This window comes from Etheostoma cragini, chromosome 15, assembly GCF_013103735.1.
Source record: "Etheostoma cragini isolate CJK2018 chromosome 15, CSU_Ecrag_1.0, whole genome shotgun sequence".
NCBI lineage: Eukaryota > Metazoa > Chordata > Actinopteri > Perciformes > Percidae > Etheostoma > Etheostoma cragini.
The window spans coordinates 20,516,198-20,537,157 of NC_048421.1; the positions used below are offsets into that span (position 1 = coordinate 20,516,198).

At 38.6% G+C, this 20,960-nt stretch overlaps 1 protein-coding gene across 13 annotated transcripts in view; it reads right to left on the bottom strand.

The window, feature by feature from the left end:
- Window positions 1-20,960, bottom strand: part of LOC117957699 (histone acetyltransferase KAT7-like) — a 38,551-nt gene that overhangs the window by 4,681 nt on the left and 12,910 nt on the right. For 3 of the 13 annotated variants that reach the window (XM_034893647.1, XM_034893646.1, XM_034893648.1), the window contains exons 5-14: window positions 20,787-20,869; window positions 20,259-20,345; window positions 18,213-18,311; window positions 17,089-17,361; window positions 16,160-16,351; window positions 11,975-12,064; window positions 10,374-10,514; window positions 9,991-10,084; window positions 8,632-8,778; window positions 413-519 (exon numbers count right to left, since the gene is read on the bottom strand). In XM_034893647.1, the coding sequence (XP_034749538.1) occupies window positions 413-519; window positions 8,632-8,778; window positions 9,991-10,084; window positions 10,374-10,514; window positions 11,975-12,064; window positions 16,160-16,351; window positions 17,089-17,361; window positions 18,213-18,311; window positions 20,259-20,345; window positions 20,787-20,869 (1,313 nt within the window). The remainder of the gene's footprint in view (window positions 1-412; window positions 520-8,631; window positions 8,779-9,990; window positions 10,085-10,373; window positions 10,515-11,974; window positions 12,065-16,159; window positions 16,352-17,088; window positions 17,362-18,212; window positions 18,312-20,258; window positions 20,346-20,786; window positions 20,870-20,960) is intronic. The other 10 variants (XM_034893651.1, XM_034893650.1, XM_034893658.1 and 7 more) reach the window with 7 other exon arrangements.

Consider the following 20,960-nt stretch of genomic DNA (forward strand, 5'->3'; position numbering starts at 1 on the left):
AATTGCATTTTGTGTTTACTTGTGTTGTCCTTGACTATTGTTTAAATTAGTTTGATGTTCCGAAAAACTTAAGTGTGAAAAACATGCAAAGGAACAGGAAATGAGGAAGGGGTCAAACACTTTTTCACACCACTGTATTTCAAACTCTATAATAACATTACGTTTTGGTAAATATTATCTAATTATAAAGGGGTAGGATTAAATTGAGTTTATACTTCTTCCTACTCCTTTTGTGCATGTTAATCAATGAAATTAGCTAATGAAATTAATTATGTTATCTCTTTTTAACCTTTTTGAAACTGCCGTTGTCTTTTATGTTGAATTTAACATGCTCTAAATAAAAAAATAAAATAAAAAAAAAAAACGCATGAAAGGAATTCTCACTTTCAAGTTTGATGGTTTTGTTTCCTACCTGTCTCTTTAAAACCAGGTGCTTTCCCTTCCAGTATTTGAGCATCTGGAGGGATTGCAGCGTGCTAACAATATCCACTGGGTTCACTGCCGTCTCCTGACTGATCTCTGTGAAAACAAGATGGTACAAGAGGAGGTCTTATTGATAGGATCAGGACTATCTGATTAAAAGGACTAAGGCTGCATCAACATATACTCAGATGGTCGTCAGACGGTCCATCAACTGAAAAAGCTTTAAAGATCCCTATGACAAACTTCCAAGATGCCGCCTGCAAGTGTGTCTATATGTCGATTGCGTGGGTTTTGACAACAGTGTCATATGCATTTATATATTTTATGTTCACTTTGGTGGTGCAGAGGCAGATGTTCTTATCTGTGTAGTACTTAGGTCTGTTTGCAATACACATGTGTATACACACTGCCTGGTACATCTGTTTCAGTTATCACCGTTTTGAATGTCATTGATGTTCATGAAAACGTTTTGTTAACAAAAATCTGTCTACAGGCAAAAACATTGCATTAAATATGTTATATTACAGAACCATGATCAACTATAAGAACCATAACTTCCATGTCACACACATAAAAAGGCACTCAAATTGGTAAAACTAAAAAAGACACACAAAACCACAAACAAACAAACTACAGCTATTCTGATATTCCAGACCGGTCTGGTGCCTGTTGGCCAGTAACCATTCCCTCACATTTCTTTCATCAGTGTCCCGTTTCATAACCAACAAGAATGCACAAGTGCATGAACAGGAATTAATTAAAAATGATTGAATACAGTACATTGATTGAATACAGTACATTGAATGTAATGTGAAAGTACAGTGGGTACGGAAAGTATTCAGACCGCTTTCAATTTTTCACTTTTTTTTCCAAAAATCAAAACAGTTCATCTTATTTCTCATTTATGTACACTCAGCACCCCATCTTGACAGACAAAAAAGAAATGTAGAAATCTTTGCAAATTTATTAAAAAAGAAAATCTGAAATATCATAAATGTCAATATTCAGAACCTTTGCTTAGCATTGTGTAAAAGCACCCCTTTGAGCTAGTACAGCAATGAGTCTTCTTGGTAATAATGAAACAAGTTTTTTAGACTGGATTTGGACTGACTGGATGCTCTGCCATTCTCCCTTGCAGATCCTCTCCAGGTCACATAGTTGTTCCAAAGCCCCTCCTTTGTTATTTTAGCTGTGAGCTTAGGGTCATTGTCTTGTTGGAAGGTAAACCTTTGGCCCAGTCTGAGGTCCTGGGCACTCTGGATGAGGTTTTCTTCCAGGTTATCTCTGTACTTGGCCGCATTCTTTCATTCAATAGCAACCAGTCGTCCTGTCCCTGCAGCTGAAAAACATTCCCATAGCGTGATGCTGCCACCACCATGTTTCACTGTTGTAATTGTATTGGGCAGGTGATGAACAGTGCCTGGTTTTCTCCACATATACCGCTTGGAATTAACACCACAAAATTCAATCTTGGTCTCATCAGAACGGAGAATCTTATTTCTAATAGTTTGGGAGTCCTTCATGTGTTTTTTGGCAAACTCTATGCGGTTTTACATATGTCTTGCACCGATGAAAGGCTTCGGTCGGGCCACTCTGCCATAAAGCCCTAACTGTTGGAGGGCTGCAGTAATAGTTGACTTTGTGGAACTTTCTCCCATCTCCCGACTGCATCTCTGGAGCTCAGCCACAGTGATCGTTGGGTTTTTCTTTAACTTTCTCACCAAGGCTCTTCTCCCACAATTGCTCAGTTTGGCTGGACGGCCAGGTCTAGGAAGAGTTCTGGTCGTCCCAAATGTCTTCCATTTAAGGATCATGGAGGCCACTCTTTGAAACCTTGAGTTCTGCAGAAATTGTTTTGTAACCTTGGCCAGATCTGTGCCTTGTCAAAATTCTGTCTCTAAGCTCCTTGGGCAGATCTTTTGATTTCATGATTCTCATTTGCTCTGACATGCACTGTGAGCTGTAAGGTCTTATATAGACAGGTGTGTGCCTTTCCTAATCAAGACCAATTTGTTTTATTATACACAGCAGGACTCCAATGAAGTAGAACCATCTCAAGGAGCATCAGAAGAAATGTACAGCACGTGAGTTAAATATGAGTGTCACAGCAAAGGGTCTGAATACACCATGTGATAAATCATTTTTTCTTTTTTAATAAATTTGGGATAATTTCTACATTTCTGTTTTCTGGCAGCTATTGTTGCTTGTTGTGCTATGTATATAGCTACCCCTTCTTTACAAGTCAGTTTGCGTCTTCCCTAGGTTTAAATGGCTGTACACCCCGTCAGCTCGGCCCTACCCCTGGATCAAAAGGAGTATTGGGGTAAGGGGCAGGGGTAAGATTTTTGAATATCACCATCAGCCGCATGTGTTCTGTACAGAATAAGCCTTTAAATCAGACAAATATCAATTAAAATCCTACCAAAAAAACAATAAAAAAGTTTATATAAAAAGTCATCAAGTTCTGAACCAATTAGCTGCTAGATCAGTTGAGAGCCAGGAGTTTCCCAGCATGCCCTGGGTCTGCCCAGGTTCTTGCACTTGGTGAAAAGAAACTGCATGGCCTGCAACCGCCTTAATGTTGTGAGGTTATAATTGCCCACGTCAGAGACGTTGCATGATGTCAGAACAAGTCTGCAAAGTTAGACACAAATCTAATTGGCATTCATTGGGCGGAAATAACCGGTGATTGATTCTGCGAAGACCTGGCTCATCTTGAACTCATCTTGAATTACTTTGTTTGAGCTCTTGGCCCGCCTTCCCGAAAAGCCCAGTCTGCTCTGATTGGTCAGTTTTCCCACTCTGTTGTCATTAGTCAACCAAATTTAAACAAGCCATTGGGGGGGCTGTGCTTGCTCAGGCAGCAACTATGGGCTGCACATTTGAAAAACTGGGCTTTCTCAACAGGTGAAATCCCTAGTTGATGAATTTCAAACAGGAATGTAGACAAGCTATTTTCAGGCAGTTGAGAAAAACGCCTTTCTGTGGGAGAGAAAGCTCCAGTTGAAGTGAAATGCTTTTTTAATTTATTTATACTGTACATCTATTACATACACAAAAAACTATACAACACCCTAAGTGACAAAAAAAATCCCAAAAGAAGGAATCACAGGAAGGAATTTTGTTTTGCTATTGCTAAATAGCTTTATCATTGTTGAGGCTTGGGTTAAGGAAAAACTACTCCACATTATACAACTTTAACTAAAATATGACCACATTCAGAGCTTTTTTGAAAGGTGCAAACACAGTGGGCATAGTAAGAACAAATCAAAGGGCTGCTAAATGATGACAAAACTAATTTCTACAATGTCTGCTAATCTCTACAGGCATGGCAAAGACTGGCAGAGACAGAGTGGCTGCACCATAGCAGAAGAGTGAGAATGCATTCGAATGGAGACTGGAATGACTTGTTCCTCTTGTGTGAGTTGAAAAGATCTTCATTAACCCTTTTATTGTCTTCACTTTTGAGAGCCTCTTGTATCCCTCAGGTCAAATTGACCTGTGACTTATTTGGGGTTTTAAAAACAATTCTGAAATAGAATTTTACTTCATAATCTATCAACAAATATTGTCTTTATCTTAATTTCAAACAATTGAGATAACATATATGTTTAGGGAATGCAATCAGTCTCAACTAGAACACAATTAAAAATGACAAAGTGTGATTTGTTTTTTGACATAAGGTTATAATTCATGTTAAAGATCCAGTATGGAAAAAAACATAAGTGGTCATATCCAGAATAATTTTCTGAATTCAGTCAAAATACATGTTTATCACAAAAAATAAGATAAGGCCACTGATTTTCAGGTAGAAAAATGTAACTTGTAGTATTTATATTCTTGTAATAATTTGAAATGGGTCAATTTGACCTGAAAACCATACAAGGGTTAATTCAAAATAACATTAATTATTTATATATAAATATAAAGGAGCCTTGGACAGGAGGGAACAGAGTGGTATTACTGAAATAATTGTTGTTTTGTCACACTGTCATGGCTGCTGAACCTAGAGACAATCATTATCATTCATCATTCTCATTCGCATATCTCTCTTATTTGACTATTCATTCATCATTCTCATTTTCTATTTCAGAAATGTCCATACTGTTCATATTGTAATATAATAACATAATACTATTTATCCCAGTATCCTTGCACTGTGTTCAATATTTAAATAATTTTTATTGAACTCTTTGTTCACTCATGCCTATATTGTTCTGTTTAGAGCATGTATATCATGTGTATATATTAGTGTGTATATTTTTGTCTTGGTTGTTTTGTATGTGTAAGCACAGTGTGAGCAACAACGCTCCAAAGAAAAAATCTTCGTATGTGTCCTCATACCTGGAGAATAAAGCTGATTCTGATTCTGATTCTGATCTACTATCTGACGCTTTTGCTACCTCTTTACCTCTTTTGCTACATCTATTTAGTGTGACAAAACAATTTGAATTGTGCTCAATTGTGTCTAAGTCCGCTGTAATTTTCAAAAGAAATTATCTAAAACTCTACAGTAAATGAATCATATTGGGTTCAAGACTTAACTAAATACTTTGTGTTTCGTGCCAATGTTAACACTAACAGGCTTAACTAAGTTGGTGAAGATTATACCTGTTTGACATCACTTATATCAGAATTGTGGGCTTATAAGCATGCTAGTGTGACTGCAAATCAGACGTCAAAACTTCAGTCCGCGCCGAGTCACATGATCGGCTGGACAGAGATGTTACACCTGTAATGTAGATGTAACACCTTAAGGTGTAACACCACCCAACTTTGCCAACTTTGTTTTGTTTTTGTCTTTCAGTTCCGTACTTTAAACAATATGTTGGTCCTTTGTGTTAAGGCCCCTCCTTTCCTGGCTTAACCCAGATGTGTCTGTTAGGGTAGCGTACCCTAGAAAGTGCTATGACAGAACCGTGGTCACTCAATGACATTTTCTTTGCCAAAATCTCTAATAAACAGTGCCAGCTACGCTTTGGCCCAATTCTCTCATCTCATCAAAACTCGGAGATTTGCTGAAACATATTGCCATTTATCATGTCATTGGCAAACATTTTCCCCTTTATTCAACAAGACAGCACTTTTGATTGGTGGGAGGCCTATAACAGCCCCACAATAGGAACAGAGGGGCTTCATTATCTAAAACATATCTTTAGCGAGAATGGCTTACCTTTTTCCGACATACAAAACGCATCCAGTTCCTCATTTTTCCATTACTTTCAATTAAGATCAGCACTCAAGGTACACGGTGTCCCTTGGCAGAGTTTGTTGCATATCCATCCTATTCTGAAATTATTCACTATGCAACCGAAAAACTGTGATATGATATCCAGGCTTTACCAGTTTTTGGTAATATCTGGCCGCACTGTCCTTCCTATCTATAACTCTTTGTATGAGTCTCTGAAATCCTGTAAGGGGGCAAATGTACATGTATGTCTGCAGTTAAATTACATTTTACTTAACCCTCGTGTTTTCCTGGGGTCATTCTGTTTTCTTTTTCATTAAATGCTCTGAAAATGATGGTAGTTGTTTACTACTATGCTCTTAATGATACAAATATATTTGAAGTAAATTGATTGAATCATGGGTGTTTCACTGAATTTAACAACTCCCGTTGTCCTCTGGAGTCTAAAAAGCCCCCGCAGCACAAAGTAGTTCAATGCAGCAAATAGTCCCACCATACTGCTCATCAAAACTCCTAAACATCTTTGATCATGGATGTTGGATGTGTGGGGTTAAGCAATGGTTACGACAACAATAAAACAGGTCTTTTTTCACAGGTGCTGAACTTTTTCACAGTTTAGTGTGAGAGAGACAGGCAGCACAATGAGGAGGCAGAAGCTCTATATTGCACAGGAGGCTTGCAAGATATTTAAAATAATTAATTTGAAAGAAAAGACAGACAAGGAGGACAATACTGAACATAATGAGGGGGATCGATCAACTGATGAGGAGGAAAATAATGATGAGGTGAACTTGATGATGAGGTAGAACTTAAAGCTGATATAGAAGAAGTATCAGATAGACAGCAGTGCATCTATTATGATGAAGAATCAACTGATGAGAAAGAATCAGTGAGGAAGAGGGCCCAGCTGAGATAGAAGAATATTTCCAGTCAAAGGATGAAACATTGGTGCCTTGATAGCTCAATTGGTAGAGCGGATGCCCATTTATAGAAGTTTACTCCTCGACGCAGTGGGCCCAGGTTTGCTAATTTCTGCAACTTCTTTGATTTGGTGTGAATGTAGCTTAAGTCTCATTTTTGTTTTCATCACAGCAGCAGTGCTTTTCTCTAGAATGGATACAACCACATAAACAAATCTGATGTACAAAGCAGGATGTTCCCTCAGTCCTCGGAATATGTTTGGGATGACCCAGTTTTGCTGCAGTTTTGCTGCACTACGCAGTTTTATTTAGCTTAATTCACCTTAACTGAACACTGCCATGAAGTATAGCGGGATATAGGGTCTCGCGATGTAACGTATTGCTTCATGGCACTGCACATATTCGCCCATTCAAGAACCGGCTATAGACTTTTTCATACTATTGTCATGGCTAAGCCGGCGAAGAAGAAACACAAACTCAGGAAAGCATTTTTGGAGGAACAGAGAAAAAGGAAACGGCAGATAGACCGAGCAAGAATTCAACATAGGAGCTTCCAAAATGGCCGAAACTACACAGCGCCCCTTTAAGTATTGTGTGCATCCACCTTCGTTTATCACCTGAACGCTGACTTGGAGTGGCCTATGTGCTCTCTGGTTCATTTGCAAAGGCGAACACACATCAATGCACGCACGCTGGATGCACCACTGCCCCCCCTTCCTCTCTTCCAATGGATGTTTCTATGGATACAACCATAGAAACAAAATGTATGTACAAAGCAGGATGTTCCCATAGTCCTCTGAATGTGTTTGGGATGACCCAGTTTTACTGCAGTTTAAAGGGGAACTACGCAGTTTAAAAATAAAATGATTTACCTTAACTGAACATTGCCACAAAGTATCGGGTGTCATATCAGGTCTCGCAATGTAATGTATTGCTTCACGGCACTGCACATGGACAACCATTCACTATCATCATGGCTCAGCCGGCATAGAAGAAACAGAAACTCAGGAAAGCATTGTTGGAGGAACAGCGAAAGAGGAAACGGCAGATAGACCGAGCAAGAAGTCAGACACAATTTACATAGGAGCTGCCAAAATGGCCAAAACTACACAGCGCCCCTTTAAGTATTGTGTGCATCCACCTTCATTTATCACCTGAACGCTTGGACTGGCCTCTGTGCTCTCTGGTACATTCTCCAAGGCGTAAAAAAATTAATGCACGCACGCTGGATGCACCACTGCCCACCCTTCCTCTCTTCCAATTTTATTTCAATGGTTCACTTTCATTTACAAGACCCTTTTTGGCCGTTCAATCCTTACTTAAGTCACCTACTGCAGACAAAATCTGTCACATACAATACCGGGGCTACATATTTATATAGACATTCCCGAAACCAACTCTCCCTCTGATTTCTTGCATTTTTCATTTGCTTCAGTTTGCTTTCAAAAGCAAACACACCAAACACTGTAGACACGTCACCCGATCGAGATGGTTGCTTGTTTATTGGACAGAGTATCCAAATCCGCTGTCAGTTCTGGTCCCAGAAATAATAGAATAACACCAAATTTATAACGTCTTAGGTTTTCTGGTTATGTTTTGGTGTTTCTAATATTTTAAAAGAAGGCAAACAATGAGCAGCTGACAAACAATGAGAGGAGAGAGAGAGAGAGAGAGAGAGAGAGAGAGAGAGAGAGAGAGATGATGTCACACAGATTACCAGCGAAGTGTGCTCAAAACAGCTTATGGATCTGAAAGTTTTCATCTTGTAAATTACATATAAGACCATAAATTGTGTGCAATGTTGAAACTGCAGGCTAGAAAATGCACTGTTTTTGGTTCACTCCTTGTATTTGGGTTGGCTCGCGTTCTTGCTTAAAGTGAACCAAACTCTAGGTCACTTGGAAGCAAAATGATACCCTCGTTTTCAAGCGGACCAGAAATCCTTTGTTTGATCCCTCCAGAGTTCGGAGGAGCTTTCACACCAGCCCAAACCAACCAGACTATCCGACCAACGCTCCAGGGTTCTTATAAAAGTGAATAAAATAAAAAACATATTTCTATCGCTTGCCAGCATTTTAGAGATTGTGTTCCTGCTCTGACCTTTGATGGAGATCTCCTTGCCCTGAAAGTTGTTCAGGTAGCGCAGCAGCACCTCTTTCCAGTAACTGCGGTAGCTGATAAGGCCCAGGTCAGACAGGGGGCGCTCGGGGGAACCCACCTTCTCCTCAACCTTGGACAACAGGTAACCTTAAAGGACGGACCAGATAGAGATTTTTGTTGGCTGTGCAATTTGAGGAAAGTATGCAATATGAGATAATGTTGTTGAATATCGCAATAATCAGACAGTAAAGTTTGCCCAGTTGTGGATCTGCTGCTTTCATTGTTTTGCTAAAATACAACAAATTGTTGTATTTAAACCAAATAAAAAGGAAATAATTTCCCAAAATGTTTTTTTTTATTGAACATTGAATTGAATATAAAAGGTGCCCCTTAAAAAAGAATGGTATTTACATAAATTTTAAAGTGCAATTTTCGAGTGATTCTTTTCTTTTAACCAAGACCAAAAAATCTCTCAATGTCTTTTGCAATGTTGCATTCTTTCTTGATGTGTTTATTGCGCAGTTGATATTGCTAAAAAAAAAAAAAAAGATACATTTTGCAGCCCTATCTACAACATTATCTTCTTACCCACTCTGGAGTCAGCTGACAAAAAAATAAAATAAACCGTGCGCACAGAATCCAATCCATTCCCTCGGTTTAATAAACTGTTTGCACAGATTCATAAATCCGTGCCCTGTTTTATAAACCGAGGACACGGATTCGTAATCTGTACAGCACTTACCTTTAAAAAGTAAGTTTGGAGACACTACTTTACTTTATAATTTATAATTTAATAATTAAATTAAAAGATATTTTTGTGATATGTTTGTTGTAGTTTATAGACGGTCCATTAGCAAAGTCCACTACTACTAGAGACCAATCCTATTTCTCCAGGTTGGAGGACGGCTCGTTTTGATAGCTTGTCATTATCATTTTGCTATAGAGTAATTGATCCAGGAAGTTCAAATCTGTGAATATCTTTCTAACTTTATTACTTCGTTTATAAAACTGAGGGCATAGATTATGAATCCGTGAAAACAGTTCATAAAACCGAGGGAATGGATTTTTATTCTGTGTGCACGGTTCAGTTTTTATTTTTTCTCAGCTGACCCCAGGGGGGCTCCGTATCTTCTTCTATGGAGAAAGCAGAAAAAACACAGAAAACATAGACAAAAATTAACGACTGTAATACCCAAAATAAAGAGTTTCCTAGGGTTTCCTCAGAGGGCCAAGTGCTCTGGACAGCCTCTTAAATCTGGTGTTATTGCACTTTGCAGAATCCCTTGGCCAGTGTTAAGTTTACGACACACAAAGAGGAATACACAAAGAGGAATACACACACTGGGTGTCGGCACTCACTGAAGTCTATGAGCATCTTGCCGTAGCCCTGCCTCATGTACTGTGGCATGGTGAGGATGCAGGACACATTGTAGTTCAGGAACGAGTTCTTCTCCTGCAGAGGAAGAATATATCCGTAAACACAACCGGGCGTTTTCAGGGTTGTGATCAGCACTAATATTTGGAAATTTGGGGTTCCTGATATTTTGAGCTGATATTTACACATGCAAAGGTATATTATTTGACAAAAATGAAAAGCTTTTTTCATATCCTCTTTACTTCTGATCTCATTACTTTACATATTCACTTTTGCCAATTTATCTTATCTGGGAAACACTTTTTTGTATCAGTAGTCTATCACAAAGCGAGGACAAAGAGGACTCTGTGACGGTCTCCTAGGTTACCTTGGAGAAGTATCCGACCAGATGGCACCCTGTGTTGTCAGCTTCGGTCATGACATAAAAGAGAAAAGGTTCCACATCGTAATACAGAGTCTTGTGATCCAGGAAGAGTTTCGCCAGCAGACACAAGTTCTGACAGTATATCTGTGAGGAAGAGCATCACAAGCATTATAGTTTATCAAAGGTTTTAGAAAACACAGCCAGGGTTTTCATCGCTATGTTAAGGCATAGGCGCAGCACCTAAGCTGTTTTTGGGCACCACTTAAGCCAAATGAATATAACTTACTGAATTTTTCCACATCTAATATTTTGCCTTTAAGCTTTTGTTATTTTGTGTTATTTTTTTATTATAAATCATTGACAGCTAGCTGGCTAATCTGACACAGACAGATCTCCATCTCATTAGGTATGCTAACATTACATTCAGGCACAACAAATGGTTAAAAATGGCCGGAGACACAGATCGTACTTCAAGCTAAAAAGGTAACACTGGAGAAAATTAAACCAGAGTTTCAAATGCAAACACCTCTCCTTAATGCTCAAAAGATAATAACCAGCTATAGGAGCCAGTGTTAAGGCTGCACGATAATGGCCAAAATGATAATCACAATTATTTTGATCAATATTGAGATCACGATTAATTATGACGATTATTTGTTGATTTTAACCAAAAAAAATGTATAGTCACATAGGCTATTTATAACTGCTTTCACATCCATTTTGTGATACATCGATCTTCTGTTGAAGTTGTATGTTGTACATACGTACATACAGCTGCAACACATGTAAATGAAAATTATCTGAAATAAATAGCCTAGGATATAAATATAAAAAAAATTGTATCTCTGAGAAAGCTTCTTCACTTGTTTTCAACAATAACTGATTAAAAGAGCTAGGGAGAGAGGGGGAGTGCGATAGACGTATGCTACTCACAGAGTGATGGCTGACTCAGCAGGCTCCTTCTGAAACGTTATTATTCTACGAACTGAAGTTAGTTGCATTCAATAACTTCTTCTGTGTTTTTCGCCGTGGCCGCCGCGATAGCAGAGTTACCAGCGGAAACACTGGTAAAAACACAGGTTTTCCTCTCATGCTTAACAATATACCGCTGTGTTAATAACAATTAAAACTGTGGACAAATGTCAGAAGAGTAGACCAGCGCTGTGGCCGTTGTGTCTCTCCATGTTCCTGGGGAGTCGTGTGTGAGTGAATGGGGGCGGGGCTGCGCAATTACAAAAAAAAAGAAGCAATTATGCAATAATTGTTACAGGCCTAAATAAGACTATTGCTACTGCTACAGGTGTAATGTTGTAATAAAACACAACAGGTAGCCCTAAGTAGCACTGTCTATCCAGATGACCTAATCTACTAATCACACACCCTCTCACGAACAGGTGCGGTTCAATATTAGCAAGTTGAAATAAGTAATTTCTGTTTGGGCGGTTAAGAATTGGGTGAGTCTGACTTGGAAGAGAAAAACCTCAAGGGAAAAAAAATGTAAGAGCCTTTAGGATAAGAACACGAAAATGTTCTTGCATTAGGCCCAATAGTTCCTGGACCGTCTAGATGAAGGTCAGGAGGAGTCAGGAGGAGCACTCTTTTACCTTGTTCTTCTTTCCGTCTACCTCAAAGACAGAGATGTTCCCCTTCCTGTAGATCTCGTCGCCTGGAGGGTGCTTCCACACACACTTGGCCTTTATGCAACAGAGATAAGGGAAAGAAGCACAGGCTAGTTTATATAATAGTTAGTTAAACATTTCAATCTTAGTTTCACATAATGGTCATTCCAGATAAGTAAAAAACTTGTTTCAAGGTTTATTGCACATTAGGCATGCAAGATTCAGTGAAAAATACAATATCACGATTCTCTGCCACAATTTTGTTGACCATGACAAAACAAAACAAATTGGCAGTACCAAACAAAGGTTATTAGTATTATTAGTTTTTATTTTCATTTTGTTTTGACTTTTTGTTTTCAAATTCAGATTAGTTTTAATTATTTTTAAAGCGGGTTTGTTAGTTGAGTTTAGTTTTTAGTTTTTGAAAATGCTTAGCTTTAGTTTAGTTTTTATTAGTTTAGTCTTTTTGTAATATTGGTTATTTGTCGGGGGATTCGAAAAGGTCAGAAAAAGTATTGTATTGTAATAATAACTCAACAAAAACATCATTTTTAGAAATCAACTTTAGAAATATGTATTCACAATGTATTCAACAATAACACCAGTACAAACAATGTACACATGTGGGCGGCTGTGGCTCAGTGGTAGAGCGGTTGCCTGTCTATCGGAGGGTTGGTGGTTCAATCCATAGCCCTGCAGTTCCATGTCGAAGTGTCCCCCCGATGCTGCGCATCGGAGTGTGAATGTGTGCGAGTGTTTATCTGATGAGCAGGTGGCACTTTGTACAGCAGCCTCGGCCACAGTGTATGAATGGTGAATGTTTCCTGTACTATGTAAAAGCGGCTTTGAGTAGTCGTTAAGACTAGAAAAGCGCTATATAAATACAGCACATTTATATTTACATATGAAGATGAGCACAGATATGTAAACAGTCAACACAAGACGCAGCAGTAAGTGCAAAGTGTGTCTGGCGTGTACAAGTAGAAAAACTTAAACAGCCAGCTGACAAAAGAATACAGACATCAACAGGTGTTTAAACTTTGGTTTGAGTAAATTGGTGAAATTTTTGAAGTCAATTGACTCACACAGTTGTGTAGACATCCCAGTACCTATACACGTCTACCGGAAATGTCACAGACGGAAAGATATAACGTTATTTTCTCTAAGAAAGACTATGACAAAGACGAAAACTAAGGACATTTACTCAATAACTTTAACCAAACCGAACCTAGATTTTTCTGGCACCTATGGCACATTGCGCATCACCACAAGCCTGTAAACATAGAGGCCTCGAAGAAGAGAAGGGAGAGCATTGGAGCGCTTGGGAGCGCTTTAAAACCTGTTTTATACAGTATATAGTTTAAAAGTCGCAGAAGAAAGTAGTCGTGTTTGTGATGCAGTTGGCTTGTAAAATTAAATGAGAACAAAAATCATTAATTATTTTTATTTTGTTATTGAATTCATTTAAAAATGTAATCGTGAACAGGGTGAATTGAGATTTTATAACAATTAATCGTGCAGGCTTAATGCACATCTCTATAAGTATTTCACAAAAGTAAGATGAGGTGCTCCCAAGAGATAGATTTAATAAAGAATGGTCAAAATCAAAGCCATAGAGGCACAGATATCTTCTGATTTTTAGTCCCTAGTATGGGTTTCAAAACCACTGGATGCTCCGTGCTTAATAAATGCCCTAATCTCATATAAACCTTTATGTGTAATAATGTTGAAGTGCCCCTTTAGACCCTGCTGAAGTATGTGCTAAGTGTAAAAAAGTTTAATTCTAGAGGTCTGTTCTTATTTTGTTTCAAAATTCAAATTCTCTTTTCAAGACAACAAAAGTTGCAAAGGCCTTTTATAGACAACGGTGTTGTGGCCATGTATTTGATTGCCATCCAAGCTCCAAAGCATTAAGTTCAGCAGAGCACCAAGTCCGGTAAAAGGTCCTCTATTCACTTCTCTCACTCCAATATAGAAATGGTGTGACCTACATTAGAAGGGCAAAGTTATCTAAAATGAGTCTGCTTGGTTTAGGAATAAAATGATGAATAGCCTTAGGCATTGAGATAGTTATCACTTCACATCACATCACTGACTGGAAGTTGTAATTTTTTTGGTTATCGATCAGAGGCAGTTAATAAGCTTAGATAAAGTCCCGCTCCCTAACTACACCTGGGAGATTTTGCAATATTAAGCAATGTTTATGTTGTGTTTTTCCCCTTATTAAAACGTGGGATGAAAGTGAGAACAAGAACACTAAACAAAAAATACTGAAACAGAGAGACATTTTTTTTTAACTTTGTCTACCAATACATCATCTCCACATTAAAAAGACCACTGAAACTTCAAAGAACACCTAGCACATTATATAAGAAGAGGCCCAAGAATTGATCATTGAGGCACCCATTTTGAAATATTTAGAGAGGCAGAAGTGAGGCCGTCTACTTGCACACATTGAATTCTCCCTGATAGGTAACTGTTGAACCATCCCACTGCTTGTTCTAATGTAGAGGTGAATTTATGAAGGAGTATTTTATGGTCAACAAACATTTTCACTCCTGATGTCTCAAGCCCAAAACAGCATTATTATAGCATACTTAATAAAAGACACCGAGGTGTGGATGAAAAACACATTCTTAATTGTTGATGTAACATAGACAACAATCCTGGCATCCTAAAATTATCTGAAATTTCAACCTCATGGTGGCGACGCGTTGGTTCAACAGTAAGTCCACTGGTCATTGGGAAGGTAGACAATACCCTTTTTTTTGCCTTTGTCATCAATGCGCCATTTGTTCGAAAAGTACCTTCTCCTTTTCTTCACTTTGCCCTCAACAGCTACCGCTGACTCCACAGCGGGTCTTCTGGGGACATATTGCGACATTTATTTTTACTATTAATTTTCCTTTTGCCTTCAATTATTTGGGTATTTGATTGTTTTTATTATGAAGCCGCAAAATCCAGAAAAGTTGGGGATTCATTAGTAGTAACATGACTCCACTGTGCATTACTGTTACTTAGCAACAGCACTCTTTGACAAAAGCTTTCCAACCCGTTACAAGGAATATTCTGAAATCCACCTGCCTGGTATACCAAGGCAAAGTCACCCGCAACTTTGAAAAAGTCCCCGCCACTGGCTGGTGGTGGGTGATAATTTCCTACCCTGCAAGTAAGATTTAAAGAAACATTAAAAAATAACTAGACTATCTATCAAATAACTAACTTTTCACACCTTTAAAATGTGAAGCGTTGCATTGTGGGATTTTTAACGGTTGATTTCCGACATAGACATTCCCTCATTTTTAAAGGGTAACCGGTTTATTTCAACCAGGACCCAGTTTCCCTATGTTGTTGTGTTTAAGTGACTAATGGAAACAACAATCTTTGACATTGGTCCGGTTTTAAGCAAGATTGCGGCTTTTGGCAGTTAGTCAAACAAGCTACAATGTAAGTTAATTGGGCAATTCTGCATGGTTCTATTTACATTCACAAAAGTGCTTGTTTCGCCACTGAAAGGCTCCAATTATTGTTCTAAGTGTCTGACAACATTTTGGAAAGGATCACTACAAACCTTTCTGTGAAAGAGTAAGATTCTTTTGAACAGCCGCGAAATTGGGTTAGCTAATGCCACCAGATTCAGTGTAAATAAACTGTAACTTTAGTGTAATAAATAGACTTTATTCAAAGTTGACAGAAGCAAAATAAAACTATGAAAAGCCATTTTGGTTTGTCTTTCCACTTTTACAACAATCACAACTCATATATATATATGCTACAAGTATTGTTTTTTTTAAATGCAGTCTGGGGGGGATTTGCGCTAGCGATCTTGAACGGTTTCTGGTGAAATAAAAAGGTCTTACAGAGGTTTTAAAAAGAGCTATCTCTATGGATCATTTCTATAATGTGGTCAGACGCCTGCCTGTCAGCGGCAAAAACAGCACTTTAAGAAAACAAAAATTATGACATACATTCTCCGTAGAGGCAAATTAAATTGCCGCTCAGTCTGTGGCTTCCGGTTACAGCATCTAGCTTAACACTGGACCAGTTTCAAAGATTGTTGTTCCCATCAGTAACTTACACACAAAAACATTAAAAACAGGGCCCAGTTTGAAACCCCCCAAAATTATCCTTTAAGAAAGTGCATATGCCCCATAAAAACAGCTGCCTTACCATGTGCCTGCGAAGAATGGTCTGGCTCTTCATATACTTAAGGCAGAACTCGCACATGTAGAGCCTCCCCAGGCGGGCGTATTCCTCTGGGTATGGAGAATGGTACCATGTGTCGAGCTCGTAGCGACCGAATACAATGGTCTTTATCATGTTGCTGCCCTCTGACACCTGGCCGGCCAGACGAAGTTTCTCCTATACAGGCCATGACAGGAGGGAAAGGGAGATGGGAAAAGGAAGTGAAAAGGTACAAAAGAGGACAAGAAAAGAGGGCAGGCGAGCAGGCAGAGGGGAGAGAGGAGAAAAAGGAAATATCGCAATTATTCAGGGAAGAGAATCTGGTGAACCAAAAAACATACATAGGAAAACCTCAGTGGAGGCAACCAGCCACACAAAAAGATTTAAAAAATAAAAATGAAATGAAATAATAACAAGATGCAGGAAAAAAGATTAGAATGGGAAACAAATAAGACAAGGCCTTATGTGAAGGTTTAAAACAACTTTTCAAGTTTAAATGTGGTCTGCAAGGACTTTTAAGCCATTTTCAGTGGCAAACAGAAGAAAACATAATTACAGTACAGTATTTACAGAATCTCTGAAACTAAGACTGAAATGGTTTAACGTGAGGCCGCAAATCAGGGGCAAGTAATTTTTAGTTCATTAAAAATGAACTGCATTACCAGGCAATCACAACTTTATTTTGACAAAGAAAGTATAAAAAAAATGTATAGTGATAATTATAATATAATTACGTTTTTCAAGATGTCTTTATTTAGAATAAGTATATAAGTGTATGCCATTTGTAGATTACCGACTAAAAACAAACAAGCCTGATTGAAAATAACAATGCCTTTTCATCTGAATGGGTCACAAAGTAACAGAGCAGAAGAAGAAACAAACACAGAATAACAGGATATGATGGTCCAAACTACCAAAAATATCTCAGTCTCCTCCTGTGGCTGCAGAGGAGGGTTTGCTGACTGAAACAGAGAAGAAGAGGAATAATGCAGAAAAGGGGGGGAGGGGGGACAATAAAAACCAAGGGAAGGAGGAAAGAGTAAGGGAGGGAGGTGATGATGAGTTGTCTTTCTTACAAGGTCCTCCGAGGCACGTGCCTGCGCTTTCCTGAACAGCTCGAGGTCGTAGTCACTGGTAATGTTCTCCAGCAGCGGCTCCCTGCTAGCTCTGTGGCTCTGACGGTGATCCTGGAAATCAGGGGTGGAGAGAGAAACAAAGAAAGTCAAAATCTAGAATGATAAGGATAGGTGGAGGGGAGAGGACGGAGTATTGTCCGTAGTTGGAATTGTTTTGATGAGGTCTATACCTACTCTATCTGTAAAGTGTCCTGAGATTACTTCTGACACTATAAATACAATTGATTCAAAAAATGAATGAGTACATTTACTTCAGTACTGTACTTAAGTAAACATTTGAGGTAGTTGTCCTTTACTTGAGCCTTTTATTTTCATGCCACTTTCTTCTTCTACTCCACTACATTACAGGGAAAAATATTGTACGTTTAACTCCACTACATTAATCTGACAGCTTTAGCACCTATAGTAAAACATTTGGTTTTATTTAAAATATAACCACCAATACAATAAACAGGCCTACAAGTCATGAAATGTTTAGAAAAAACATAGTTTTAAGTAGATTGTCAACTGTTTTGATCTTTCCAGTTTCTAAAATGTATGCAACCTCATCCCATCAAAGCCTGTTACTAACTCAACTTCTTCCCTTTCCCGGAGTCTTGTGCTCTATCACCCCGTAGTCTTGTGCAACATCACAGAAAATGGTCTAGACCTGTTCTTTCGTGAAAAGCGCAATGAGATAACTGTTGTTGTGATTTAGCGCTATATATATAAAATAAAATTTAATTGAATAAAACGTGAGGAGGTTTCTGCATTGAGTACTTTTACTTTGAATACTTTGTCCATTTTCTTGATGATACTTTTACTTGAGTGAAATTTTCCATGCAGGACTTTTATTAGAGTATTTTTACAGCTTGGTATTAGTACTTTTACTACAGTAAAGGATTCATTTCTCACCCACTTACCATGTGTTTTTCCTTCTGCTCTTTATTAAGGCTAGAATTCCTCTTCCTCCTCAGCTCAGTCACCTTCTCCTTGTAGCGCAGCTGACGCTCTGTTGGTGCCTGAAAGCACACAGACACAAACACACTTGAACAGAGAAGATTATTGCCATTGAATGACCCCTTTACATTTTAAGGAGTGATTGGTAGGAATATATAAAGAGAAAATGTCTTGCTGAGTTATATCAATTTCCATTAAAGTGCTCATATCATGCTTTTTGGGCTTTTTTCCCTTTCCTTTTGGTGTTATATATCTATATTCTCTTTTTATGCACATCATAGGTTTACAAATTGAAAACGTCCAAAGTCCAGCCCAAAGGGACTTACCGTCTCCAACAGAAAACACTGTTCACAAACTGCTCCAAACAGCTCTATTGTAATTCAGTCTTTACTTCAGTGATGAACGTGCATCACTTTGTACACACCTTATACTGCTTGCCTAGCTGCTGGCATGGCACCCCCTTATACTCTGCTACTAACTAGCTAGCAGTACTTACTGTGCATGTGTGACTCCCAACAAAGATGGTACAGAAGTAAGATACTTCACTCTGTAGCTAAAACAGAGAGCTCAACACACAGGGTAAAAAGAGGAGCTGCAGCAATGTGCACTGCAACAAATATATGTTGTTTTTTAAAATGTAACCACATAAACATATTAGATTAGATTCAATTTTATTGTCATTACACATGTACAGGTACAATGCAACGAAATGCAGTTTAGAGGCGCCTCTGGGCCGCAGCTATTTAAAGCGCCGCCTTATATTCTGATACAACCTCTACAGTAAATACAATTATGAACCTGAAAATGAGCACTTTAAGCAGAAAATGAGCACTTTAATTCAAGTATAGTTATTTGATCACTGCTGAACTAACACGCTAGATAAAGTAAGCATAACAACCGTGGACAGCGAGGGTCAATTAAATTGCGATGCAATTATTGACAGTAATATAGTGCATGCCTCCACCAGTGTGCAGGGTCAAAGCAAAACAAAATGTGGTCAATCAAGTAATGTGTTCTAGTTATGGGTTTGTAGGGAAGTAGCCCTATTTCAGCATCTTACTAATGGCAACTTTATTTATTTTACTCGCCAACGTAGATCTTTACTTGCATTTGGCGTGTGCTAACTTTGGACCCTAAAAGTAAGTCCCCTACCTTTAACACTTATACTGTCGTCCCACAGGAAGCTATACTCGGGCCACTGTTATGTGTATTTAAATTATTTGCCATTTTCTGAGGATACAGTGATCCATTTTTAATGGTTAAACAGACAGCCGCCTGCTTACAAACATAACGAAATAAGCCAATTTGCCTTTGGCTAAACTGATCATCTTATCATTGTCTTAAGTTAAATGTACCAAAATCTGTGAGTGTGCCCGTCACAAAGGCCATGTACCACTCCAGGATAAAATACATATGGATCATTCTATCCTGCCTATATGAATTTCATAAAATACATAAGTTTTATTCTGTTTTAGGGTTTTCTTTTTGGCCAGGGACAATGGATTAAAATCATATTTTTAGGCCAAATATGGTTAATTTACAGTCTTTTTGTTATTAATCAATGAGCACTGTCCCTGTCATTTACACTCATTGTGACTCAACCAACAGCAGCCCTTCATCACTTCGCCTCTGGCCTTGCTATTTTGAGGAAGCACCTCTCTGACCTGAGGTATTACTGCTTTAAGAGTTATGCCGCAGTGTGTGGGAATTCCTCTTCATACACACATCCCTTCAGTTCATGATGAAGTGAATCAGACAGGTGAAACTGAGGAAGGGTCAAAGCTTTAACCAGGATTGACTTGCTTAGTTAGGTTGATAAAGAAAATACCTTTTCCTGATATTCTGTACCCTCACAGAAAGACAATATATGTATCCAGTATATGTGTGCATGTATCTCAGTTTTAGGTGTAAGCATGTGTCACCATGTGTAATGCTTGTCCGATGCATTTGCACACGCTGTTTATATATATAAATATACACACGCACATGTATGTGTGCTTGTGTGTTACCTGGTTTCTTGTGGAGTGTCTGTTCTCGTCCTGGTGGTGTGACAGCATCCTTTCCTCAGCCTGTTTGTCGCGCGTTGATGCCTTGCCCTAACAAAACATCAACACTGTCTACCACCAACGACTCACAACCACCCCCACAGCGGAAAAATTGCAGCAACCACCTCCGTGTTCCTGGGAGGCTTCGCAGCTTGACAACTTCAATTTGAGTCTGTGAGTTTCCTTCAGTTTCTGCCACTGGACACTTTGTCACAGTGGGATGGCTGAGATGTTCCCACAGTGGAAACTTGGTATGACTAATAAGGTATATCATAAAAGCTACAAAGAAGTAATTGAAGAAAGAATGTGACTTTTTTACTCCAATGTGCAGATTTTGTTGGGAAAACACAACAAAAAACTGTAAGATGACAGAAAACACATAAAATGGTCAGAGCTTCCTGTGGGAAACGTTTTTGTTTTAAAATAGCATTCAGTGTCATGGTTTAACACTCACTTCTTACCCTGTGTGTATGTGTGTGTGCGTGTGTGTACCTTGCAGTCATCAGCAGAGAGATTGTGGTAGAGAGGACATCCTGATATGGAGAAATGTCTCTCATGCCTCCCTGTTAGATGACCTGAGAGAAAAAAAGAAAGAAAGAAAAAAAAGGAGAATTGGATTGGGGTTTGCACTTGGATCGTGTTTGCAGCTGCTGCCATGGTCCTACT